The sequence below is a fragment of the Cibotium barometz genome, chromosome 16 (genome assembly GCF_041138505.1).
Source record: "Cibotium barometz isolate CiBa-2024 chromosome 16, ASM4113850v1, whole genome shotgun sequence".
NCBI classification, from domain to species: Eukaryota; Viridiplantae; Streptophyta; class Polypodiopsida; order Cyatheales; family Cibotiaceae; genus Cibotium; species Cibotium barometz.
The window spans coordinates 23,617,161-23,629,415 of record NC_141061.1 but is presented as its reverse complement, the minus strand read 5'-3'; the positions used below and the strand labels follow the sequence as shown (position 1 = coordinate 23,629,415).

The window sequence follows — 12,255 nt, the reverse complement described above, 5'->3', positions numbered from 1 at the left end:
CAGGTGAACACTGGCATGTCATTGGGCGTGGTCACCACTTATTGTGGTTGGTGTTTGTGTATGATTCATATTCTTGTTTGGGCACTCGACTACTCGATGTGGCCCACCGCAGCCATAGCATTGTAAAGGTCCTCTTCTCAGATTTGAGTTTATTTCCTTACCCTTCCACTGTACCGTGGTTTGAAACACAGGTGCTGGCATATTATTCTATAGGACATAATATTCTGGCGTGACCTCACCCATGTCCCCGTAGTATTCCCCACTAAGTTCTAATTCCCGCACCAGCTCAACATCTTCTGATGGCTCTTCAATCACTACTTGATTGATCTTAGCATGTGGTGGTTGTGGCGGTAGAACTGGTGGCTTGTACCTGGAACATCCCCCTAGGTAAGTAGGAAGAGTTGGGTTGTCCAGTAGTGGACAGAGATCTGCATAGGTGGTGCTGGCAAAGCCAATGGGACTCTATTTGCTGGTAGTTGTGCCATATTTTGAAACCTTGGAAATCTACACATTGACGTGTCATCATGATTTCCCAATTTTACACAGTGCGCAGAATAGAGTAATGGTCTTGCCCTTAACTGTGGACACAAATGATGAAAATTAGATTGTGCCAATGCTAAAGAATGAAATGCAAGTTCTTGGCTCAATCAATTGTCCCTTATATTTTCTATTTTTATGATTTTTTTTGTGAAAAAAGAAGAAAACAACACCCAACCTACTTCTTCACTCTGGTGTTTTTTGTGATGCAAACTTCAAAATTAACAAGAGTACCTAATGAATCCTTTCCTAAACTACTCTCCACAACATTCAGCATCAAACTATAACTTTTTTCTCAACCACACACACCTTATCCTTTCATTTCCACACAATGCACTACCAGAATGCAAAGGCAATAATGAATACTATGCAATGGGAGCCGAAACTCAAAAGAGTATGGAAGAAACAAAGGTGTCTCCCCGGCGCAGCGGCGCCAAAAATGTTATGGGCTACCTCACCTCCAAGAGGGAACTCTAAACATTCACCTAATGGATGAGCAATAGAACACAACCGTCGTGGGGTACTTACCAATGCTTCGATCTCGAGTCCCTTGAGGCCTCCAAGCTCGCTTCTTGTAAAGCTCCAAACTCCAAGCTCCACCTCCACACTCTCACCGTGGAGTTGCTCACACCATCACATAGACTAATCACACTCTCTCTCACTCTCTCACACAAGCATAAACACACAAGCATGAAAGAGACACAATGCTACAATGCTCTCACTCTCTCACAAAGCATAAGGGGAGAGCTCTTAATAGCACAAAGGGGATTGTGTCCTTTTCATTATGAGAAAATACCTTATATACAATTGGCCCTTATTCACACTTGGCGCCCAAAACTTACTAACTAGGCCTTGGGTGGCCAATATCTCATAATGTACAACCTTTATAGTGCCTTTGCTTAACACTTATTAATGTCCTCAATTGAGGATCATGTTGTTAATCCGAATGGGATTAACACTTTTATTGGCTCGACTCGATGGATGAGGTTTTGACCATTCCCTCATCCGAACCATCTTGAATTACCACTACAAAGTCTCCTCGTCCCACCTTGTTTGCTCTTCTTCTCCTTCATGTCGTTGACATTGAAGGTTTAGCTAACGGTTCTCACTTGACTTCCGGGTCTATATGCTTGCGCATGAGTTATGACATGGAGTGGCGTTGTCACCACTCTTGATCACACCAAAATCATTCGTCCATTGGTGGTTGTTGAAGACTCTCCAATGCCTTTATAAGAGCAATCCTTGATTAGATAGTCAATTCTGCACTTTAGAGAACTCAATCCATGGTGTATGTTGACTTGAGTATTTTGCGAGTTTGTCGCATTGATCTTATGAGAACACTCAGCCACTCAATGAGGTCCTTGGTAGTGGTAGAATTGCAATGGGGCTCTCCATGTGGAGTTAATTTTTCAGCCCTTCCATTACACTACAGCTTGGAACATTGGTACTGACATATTCCCTTGTATTAGAAAATATTCCAAGGCTCTCCTTGTGGCATTAATCTCCCGGCCCTTCCATTGCACTGCAGCTTAGAACACTGGTATTGGCATATTCCCTTGCATTAGAAAATATTCCCTTGGCGTATTCCTTTGCATTAGAAAATATTCTGGGGTTACCTCCTTATTGTCATTTATCTCTTCCATGGTTGATTGAGGCTCTCATGCATATTCTCCTTCCTCTGGCACCTCTTCTCAATGATCATTTGATTTGCAAACCCTTGCCTAGGTGGTGCATGTAAAGCTAGTTATTGCCCCTAGTGTGCAAGCCCTTGCCTAGGTGGTGCAAGTGCCTCAGTTGCCAGGTAGAAGGCAACTGAGGTACTTAAGGTACTTGTAGTTCTTGTGTATGACATGGGTACCTACACATACTCGTATCATGGTTCCCAAATTACATACAATGTGCGCAATACATCACTATGCGAGGTCTCAACTATGAGGACACTTAGTGCTTGTGTGATTTTGCTGACATATTGAACACTATACCAACTCTCGCCGAGGGTATAAATGTTGGTTTATGGGTACATCTTTTAGCTTTATCTTATCTACAAGTGTAGTGCTTAGCTTATCTAGAGTGTAGTGCTTAGCTTTATCTTATCTACAAGTGTCGTGCTTAGCTTATCTAGAGCCATATCTTTTATTCGTCTCTCTAAGGTTGTCATGCTTGTTCAGCCTGACACATGTGATTGACACATGTGACAGAGCTATCGAGTGATAGATTTGGTGTCATCAGGTTGTGGCAACTCAAGCATGTTATCCTTAAAGTCAATGGCTAGCTCGCACCAATCATTAAGCAATGTTGGCTTGATTAATAGCAAGTACTCATGCATCTTAGTATCCCTTATTCCCCTACAGAAGCATGGTAGTAATTGCAACCTCTCCCTATGTTGACAGATGAGAGAAGTAATTTCTCATCTTAAGTTTAGGTTTTTCAAACGGGAGATGTAATCTCTCATTGACTCATGCTCCTCTTGCTTAATGTTATATAATTGAGCCACAAGGCTTAACTTGTCTCGGCTTCATGAAAAACTAGGTATAAACACACTCTTAAGTCATGCAAAAGTAATCCTATCGTCCAGCTTAAGTGATTGATACCATTGATGTGCCTTCCTTTCTAGTGTAAGGGAAAATGCAAATATTTTTGTTTGGTCTCACTGATCAGCACAAGTCTCGCACACACCGATTCAAATATCTCTAGGTGTTGCGTTGCATCACCATCACTTGAGAATTTTGACATTAATCTTGCCACATGATTGGGCTTGACTGTGTTGCTCTTTGTGGTACCGGCTAACTCCCTAGTAACCCCCCTTCCTATTTCTTCGGCCATCCTTAAGATTAGTGAGTTTTGCAACTCCCATATGAGGGGCTACTCTCATTGGCTCTCTTGGTGGAGCTTAGTATGCCATCATGTTTGTCCCTCCCCTGCTTTGGCCTCTTGTGGCTCCATTATGTCGATTTACATGTACCCTAGGTGGTATTGGGACAGTTTCTCTGTTCCTGTTTACACCATCATTCAAGACCGCTCCTCCCAGGCTCCCTTCTTGTGGCAACAGGCCTCTCGTGTACTCTTAGAACTTTGGGGTTCTTAACATTATATCTACCTTAGCCTTGGTGTAAGTTTTCTCGAAATCTCCTCGTGACAATTCCTCATTCCCTAAGAGAGGTGCTGCAAGAGCGGATAGGCCATCTCGAGGCTCCTCTAGAATAGGCTCTAGATGTGGCATACCCTTCTCCATTACCAATTCAATCTCTCTAGCACTGCCTCGTGCAACCAATTCCTCTTCATGCCTCGATCCCTTGAGATTGGAAGAATCCTCTCCATGTATTGTTGTATCGAAAGCACGTCTCTCGGCCAACTCCTTAAAGGAGATCTAAGCTGGTCTTCTCTTGTTCAGGCCTTTTAAGTTGGGCTTATGCTTCTCTCATTCTTTCCTCAATCTCTAGTTCTCTCAAAGTGGGGAAGTATACTACCCCTGTTCCTTTGGGCACTTATAGGATCCCTTCGTATTCTTGGAGTATACAAGCGATGGTTTCTTCCTTAGTTATTGTTATGTACTTCTAGGTCTTTTAGTACTCACTTCTCAATGGTTGTCTCTTGGCAACCTGTAGAGCTTCCTATTCAGGCTCATGTCCATATCTTAGGATTCTTCAAGCTAAGTCCATGAACCCTCCAGACAGTGTTGATGTGAAGTGCCCTTCTCCCTTGCCACTTCCTCGTTTAAGAGGATTCTCCATGGATTTCTCACTACTTGATGATTCAAAGGAATTGAGCCTGTGCAAAGCAAACACACTCTTTTGTGTGCTGATCATGTGGGCTGACCCGAAGCTTTTATGGTAGGAGGATCCCAGTTGGTTGGATGCACCAAGGGTGATGTTATTACCAACAGGCCTTCCCGACCTTAAGTACATGAAATGGTTTTAACTGGCCAAATTTTTTAATTTGCATACACTTGGAATTACTAGGTCTACAGTTATCAACGACATATATTTGTAGAATCATGGTCATGATTAGAAAGCACGAGTGTGATCACATCAAAATTGTAGGTTATTCTCAAACTGCTCCCTGAGCACTTCTCCTATTGATTATGAAGATATCGGTTGACATGATTTTGTAGGGTTGAGAATCATGGCCATGATCCTCTACAGAATCACGGACGATGGTCTTTACCCAAATCAGTCCAAGGATTATTTAGATGGGTTCTCTAATACCCTTGGTAACTGTTTCAGATGTTTATCTTATCAAATTGTCAACTTTTGTCACCGTGATTGGTGGGTTCTCTAATACCCCTGGTAACTGTTTCAGATGGGTTCTCTAATACCCCTGGTAACTGTTTCAGATGTTTATCTTATCAAATTGTCAACTTTTGTCACCGTGATTGGTGGTGTAGCAACAATCATGGTGTGATCAATGATCACGAACCACGATTTTTAACTGCGATTTATGACGTGGCAGTCACAAGCGTGATTGATAATCAAAAACTGTGATTGATAATCAAAAACTGTGATTCGTGATCTGTGATCACGATCGAATAAGATGGAATTTCTTAGAGATAAGGCGCTTTTAATGCATAATCCTGAAAATTGCAGAATAGATGGATTTGTCAAAAAATCACGTCGTAAACAAAAATCATGACTGTGATTTTTCGGATTGCAGAATCACCGCATCGTGTTTTCGTAGGTATCGACCAAAAATCACTGATTGGGATGTAAATCTTAATTATTCCAGTTCAGATTTTCTAGATTATTCTCTTGTAACATGAATATATAAATGACATCAAGCAATGGAATCAATGGCTCGTTATTTTTTTATTTTTTCAAGATTTTCAAAAATGCAGCAAGTAGGTGTTTCCTGCATAAACACGGTCGTGATTATGGAGTTCTCACCATACAAGTGTTAATGCAAATGCTTGTTTTGTTACTTTCTTAACTCTCAAACAATGCAAATAACAACTTCGTAAAAATGATCGGTGGTTCCTTGACAACGGTGCCAAAAATGTTACAGGCGACACCATCCCTCTCCTAGTGCAATCGATAATGCTCACCTTAACTTGTTGTGGTGGGGAACTTGCAAGTATCCAAGCTCATATCTTAGTAGACTCCAAGCTTTGCTATTGTTAGCTAGCATCACTCTCTTGCCTCCTCCTTAAGTTGTCACCATGAGGTTGCCTTTCTCCATACAAGGACACTTACTCCTCTCTACTCTCAAACTCTCATACTCTCATACTCAAGAACACAAACATAAGAGGAACATGCACCAAGAATGTAGCTTTGTCTCCTCTCAGCCCTCTCTCTCTCATCATAGACATACAAGAGAGTAAGGAGATAAGACTAGACTTAATTGGCACAAAGGGTGATTATGTCTTGCATTATGAGAATAATGTTATTTATACAATTGGCCCTTATTCACACTTGGGTGCCGGAAACTTAATGAAAGATGAACTAGAATCTTACAAGCTATGGTATAGCCAACTATTGTCATATAATTACAGTGTTTAAAGTGTCATTCTATGACATTTATTGTGCCATCTCTTGTACATAATGGAGAGATACTAAGTTAACCTAAAATGGGGTTAACAGCTTGGTCCCTTACATGCTCATTGCTACTCGTAGATGTACCAAGCCCAAGCTTCAATTCTTCAACAATAAACAATGAGACTAACTCCTCAAAATTTGGGAGATTGCAACCCTTAATCGTGATAAAGGTATCAATAAATGACTTATACTCTTTTCCCAAACCATTCAATGATAGTGATTGCCAGAAGATCACTATCATCCATAGGTGCATTTATGGATGTAAGTGCATTTGCACATCCCTTTATCTCTTACATATAATCATGTATGATCTTATTATTCTTATTATGCTATGATTCTTTTGCTTCAATTGAATCTTCCTTACATGTGTATTGGTGTCATACAATTTCACCAAAGTATCCCATGCATCCTTGGGATTATATATATCATGTATATGATATACCATAGAATCTGTCACACATATAGAAAAGCAATGCAACACTTTGCATACTCTTTCTGACCAAGTTCTATGTCCTTGAAGTTGTGCCTTTGTTGGAATTATTGTTATGGCTCTTGCTTGTCACCTGCCAGCAAGCTCCAATAGGCTTTTCCTTTTAGCATGTGGTACTTCCATATTTGGAAGTTATTCCAATCAAGCTTTTCACCCACAATTTGCACTGGACCATCACCTATGTTCGCCAAAGACAATGCTTTAATGAGCACACTCAATCAACCAATACGCCAACTCTTTGCTAGTGTCCATCATATCGAACCCTTATTTTTTTACTTTAACCATATAAATATATACTAGTAAAGTCTGTAATTTTTAATTCATTGAAGTAAATATTGCTATGTATTTAGCACATGAACTCTCAATTAATATATGATTAATACTATCAAAATCTCTAGTTAAACAATGCCCGCACGGTAAAATCAATAGGAGACGATGGAGCTAATGACAAAAATGTTTCTCTGTTCGAGTCTCAAAACAAGCTTGCTCGCTCTGACCCTGACTCGAAAAACAAAAACAAAAGTTAAAAAACAAAATATATATATATATATATATATATATATATATATATATAAAATAGCCAATTAATTAATTCATTATTGAGAGATTTATATTAAATGGACTATTGTATGTTTATAACTCAAGGTCAGAAAATTACGATTCGATCGCCGATCTATCATCAAAGGTAAGCTACTTCTCCGCCATTGTGTGTGTGTGTGTGAGAGAGAGAGAGAGAGAGAGAGAGACAGAGACAGAGACAGAGAGAGATTTTTCAATTTTCCCCAAATTACGAGCTCCCATTTTTTGGGTCCTTAATTGTGAAAACCCATGTTTTTAAAACTCTGTCAAATCAATGATGTAATTGCAAAAACTAGCAGATGGGCGTCTGCACACTGTGATAAACACTTAGAGGCATTTTGAATCAACTAATTACTCTTCAGAAACCATGCGGAAGAGGGACTTGGCAATACTGTTGCTGAGTGCCTTTGCTATTTTCTTCTCTCTTCAGGTCAGAAAAATCTGTTTTTCTTATATTTTGATTATTGAATAAAATTCACTTAAGTTGTTTTTAAATGAGTTTTTTTCAAAAAAATGTAAAGTAATTATTTTACTTCATAAATGGTATACTTACACATCATTTATATATATATTTTAATTGATCATTATTCTTTTTTAAATTGATAATTCCCAAATCATTTTCTTAATGTGTATGTATATGTGACTTGATAAGCTAATAACATATCATATCTCTAATTTTCTTAATATGTATGTGTGTGTGTGTGTGCTTCCATGACAATTTTGTATATGTCATGACCAGAATGAAGGAAATTTCTCATTCAGAGAGGCGTGGTTTCATTTCGTGGATGATTCCTATCCATTCAAGCACGAAGCGGAGCGCCTCCCGCCACCTCTGGTAACCGACCTTAATGGTGATGGACACAAAGAAGTATTAGTTGCCACACATGACGCCGAGATCCAGGTGTGCTTATTCTGTTTGCATCAGTAGCATCTCTCCCCATTTTAAGCATGTGTTCATTCAATTTCATGCAACTCTCTGTTCCTTACCCCCCCCCCCCCCCCCCCAAAAAACACACACACACACACACACACACACACACACATACACACATGCCCACATTTATCCAAACAAAAGAACTTTTTTTTTTGAGAGTTATGCATGTTTTGTGTAGTGAATATCAAAGGCATAGGCTGGGGAGGGCTTAGAACTCCCTTTTCCCTCACACACCAGGCTAACTGCCTGTGGGCAAAATAACTCAACCTTAAAACTCAAACACACATGCTCAACCGCATGCACACATAGAGAGACCTGCAGTCACATATGGTACAAAGCGCTCCATACAAAATAAGCAAAACCATCCAAGTGCACACCCCCCAAAGCACTCGCATTGACAATAATGCACACAAAATAGCCAACACCATTTGATACCATGGCATGGAACCACTTTGATGCCAACACGCTGAAAACTACATGAGTAAAAGAATTGGCAGAACTGTAGTGTTGGATTTAAAAAAAACTTGTCATGGCTAACTCTTGGCAAGCTGTGGAAAAACTGCATGGATGCTGTACATGGATTGCAAAGGCTTACATTTGAAACACTCATTCATGATTTGCAGGTCATAGAGCCTCATCATAAAGGTGTTGATGACGGTTTTAGTGAGGCACGTGTCTTGGCAAAGGTCTCACTTTTGCCTGAGAAAGTGCGGATTGCAGCCGGGAGATTGCCTGTGGCAATGGCAGCAGGCTCCATTCAGCGCACATATAGGCAAGGCGACATTACCAAACAAGTTTTGGTGGTTGTGACAGCAGGATGGAATATCATCTGCTACGACCATAATTTGAAGAAGCTATGGGAAGCGAATTTAGAGGTGTCTTAAATTTTATCAGGGATACCTTTTGTGGACCTTGTAAATCATCACACATTTGTTATACAATTGAAGGCTTTGTGGAGTTTTATTTTTGCAGGAAGATTTCCCGACACAAGCTCGTCATAAGGAGGTCTCAATTCTCATAACAAACTACACACTGAAGCATGGGGACACGGGGCTTGTCATTGTGGGTGGAAGCATGGAAGTTCAACCGCAGGTATGTTTTTTTTTTTGGGTAAAAACTAAGGGGTGCAACTAGTAGACAATTAAGTAGCATGGCTAGTCTGAGCTTGCACACTCTAAGTTACATTCTCTGTTTTAAAATTATTTTTCAGTTATTTTTGGATCCTTTTGAGGAAGAACTGCTGTCTGAGAAAAAAGCAGAACGTCATCGTCGTTCAGCAGCAGACAAAGAGGTTTTATATCAAACAACATTTTCTGTTCTAACAGTGCTTCCTTTACAATGTGATGGCCTTCTACTATTGCAAAATAAGGAGAAATGGGAACGGTTGCCTGTATGTTGAATTGGAATGGTTAACTCGGTCCCTACTGAGATCAAGGAAGAAGCTGCCTTGACAAAAATAGCTGCATGTGCACACACACGCTTTGCTTGCATGCGTGCCTCATCATGGCTTAGTCTTCCCTTTACCTTTGGAGAAGATTTGTCCACTAACATGGACATATCTTTACATGAACCTGCATGGACACTTGGGTGCTGATGACGTGATCGGGGATGTCATAGCTCGTAGTTTGATGGAATTGATAATGTGAATATTTGCAAATAGATTGTCAGGGAGTGAAGATAGCACTTTTGTTTTTGTTAAGTTTTGTTTCTATATAAAGGGTATCTAACTTGATTTTTTAATTATTTAGCATATATGAATTATATTTTTGAATATGGTCATAGGCAAGTGAAGACCTCACCGCTGATCGAGGTGGTGCAAAGGCACGACACATGCACTACTATGCCTTTGCAGGTCAAACTGGTGTACATCGATGGACTCACAAAAGTGAGGTATGCAACTTTATTGCCCTCTTGGCTGCTGCTAACTAATATTGGTTACATTTCAAGGTCAGGTTACCTTTGAATTAAAAAAAAAAAAACAATTGAATGCATGGATGTTAAGTGATTACATGGTCAAGAGGAATACAAAAGGTCAAGGATCCATAAACTCCTTGTAACGGGGAGTGTTGATCTTGGGACGATTCATTTTAATTTGGGTAAACACACTTAAGCATGAAAAATGAAAGTACATAATTCTCAAGAACATAAATAGTGCACTAGGGGCCAAAGATGGATCGCCCCCCCTCCCCTTATGGTAGTGGAGTTTGATCTAGACAAGCCTGGAATGACTGAGAGCTACCTCCACAGGCCATTAGCATCATCCAATCACAATTGATTGATGAAACATACAAAGAGCAATTATATTGGTGTACAGGATCATTTGTGCTGCAAATGATCACATAATCACGGACTTACAAATATTCACTCTCATAGGGTAATCTGGTTCTCCCAAAAGCTTTGAAAATCACATTCATTGTGTAAACGTTTTCAAATTGAAGCATAAACAAGTCTTTGCTGATTTTATCACTTTCCCATGCTTGTGTAGTGGTAGGGCAGCTCCTTAACTCAGGTTGGACAACAATATGTAACCTTCTTAAAAGAAGCCATCGAGCATCATAGGACTTCTGGGCAGCAATAGAGCAAGCATCTCCCACCCTCCCCACCACCCCCTCAAAACCACAACCCACACACACACACACACACACACGTCTTCTCCCAGATTGGTATTATATCAACAAAAGAGTTTTGATCTTGACAAGCTTGGAATGACCAGGAGCTACCTTCGCCGGCTCATTAGCATTACTCGATTACACTTGATTGATGAAAACATACAAAGTACAGTGTATTACTGAACTGGATCATTTGCCATGCAAATCATCACATATTCACAGACTTAGTGTCATGTGCACACATGCTGCACTAGGGTGCCACGTGGCCATTCTAGCTAGTCAGTACACTTGGGACTCATTTTGTGATGGGTATCGTGCATTTGTGAGCCCTTGTCCAGGGACATGTCACCAGGCACCATCTAGGTTGTGACATGCGGAAGCTTGGAGATAGAATTGTTTACTTAGTTAGAAAAGAATTCACCATTCACAAATTGACAATTTTGCAAAAATGAATGAGTGAGAGACAGAGGAGAGTACACTAGATTGGGTCCCAATTAACCCTATGAAGGCCCCCCACCGCAAAGGTGTAGTTGCTTTATTGCTTTGAATGTGTGTGGACTAACCTGTGGGCTGTAAATCAGCACCAAACATTAACCAATGGATATGTGCAGAGCACCTCTGGAAAGAGTAGACTTGGTCGCCTCCTCTATTGCTGCTGGGCAGCACCTTTGATGGCTGCGTTTCCCTTCCAGGGACCTCCTAGGTGCAGTCTTTTGCAACTCTGTTGGTCGCCTCGCTTCACGAACTTTCTTCCTTGTGGGTTGCCCGAGGCATGCACACAATGCTGTGGGTTCTTGCAAAGGTCTCAGATGCCTGGAATGAAAGGTAGAGCACCTAGGGGATTTGGACCATTTGATGCTGGCTGATTGGGGATAGGGGCTGGTGGACTTGAAAAGAGGAGATGCTTTATTTCTTCTTCCCATCTGATTCAGGCTTCAAGCTTTTGGAATTCTCTTAAATGCTCTTGAAGCTGCACCTCCCAAGAAACTTCATGTACTTGACGCACGATATTTCTTCCTGTGCTTGAGTATTATTCTCGTGCTTCTTGAGCTTGATGGTATTGTTCCTCATTTTTTTGCTGAAACCACTCTATGATGGAGTCTGTACCATGGATGATACTTGCCCACTAGACTTAGACTTAGATGTAATCTGCATACAAAACTAATGCTACAAGTAACGCCTATGCAAGGAACCCTAACACACATGCACAAACTTGGGTGTAGATGCAAAAATGCAAACCCTAATTTGGTTTCAATTGCAAAAACACAAACCCTAATTTGTTGCTTGCACTAATTGCAAACCCTACTGCACAAAATGCTCCTTAAGAAGAAGGACCTAGATGCTCTAGTACCAATGTAACATGCTAACTATGTGGAAGCATAATTATTGAGTATTAACGCTAATCACATGGGCAATGATGGCCCAGAGAAGTATAGAGAGAGACTTTTTACCCATACCTGCTCCTATAATATATAACCGAACAAATGAGTATTGGCTAAGATCCAAATCAGATCTGAGCCTTGAATGGTGTGCATGAATTGATGCTATGCATGAACTAATACTTACTCACCTCGTTTG

The 12,255-nt window shown here is 40.5% G+C and overlaps 1 protein-coding gene across 1 annotated transcript in view; it reads left to right on the top strand.

Moving 5' to 3' along the window:
- Window positions 1-6,982: 6,982 nt before the first annotated feature.
- Window positions 6,983-12,255, top strand: part of LOC147630465 (uncharacterized) — a 30,267-nt gene continuing 24,994 nt past the window's right edge. Inside the window, exons 1-7 of the mRNA XM_086810344.1 lie at window positions 6,983-7,240; window positions 7,434-7,564; window positions 7,874-8,035; window positions 8,692-8,943; window positions 9,041-9,160; window positions 9,279-9,359; window positions 9,851-9,958. Of these exons, the coding sequence (XP_086666470.1) occupies window positions 7,502-7,564; window positions 7,874-8,035; window positions 8,692-8,943; window positions 9,041-9,160; window positions 9,279-9,359; window positions 9,851-9,958 (786 nt within the window). The 5' untranslated portion in view covers window positions 6,983-7,240; window positions 7,434-7,501. The remainder of the gene's footprint in view (window positions 7,241-7,433; window positions 7,565-7,873; window positions 8,036-8,691; window positions 8,944-9,040; window positions 9,161-9,278; window positions 9,360-9,850; window positions 9,959-12,255) is intronic.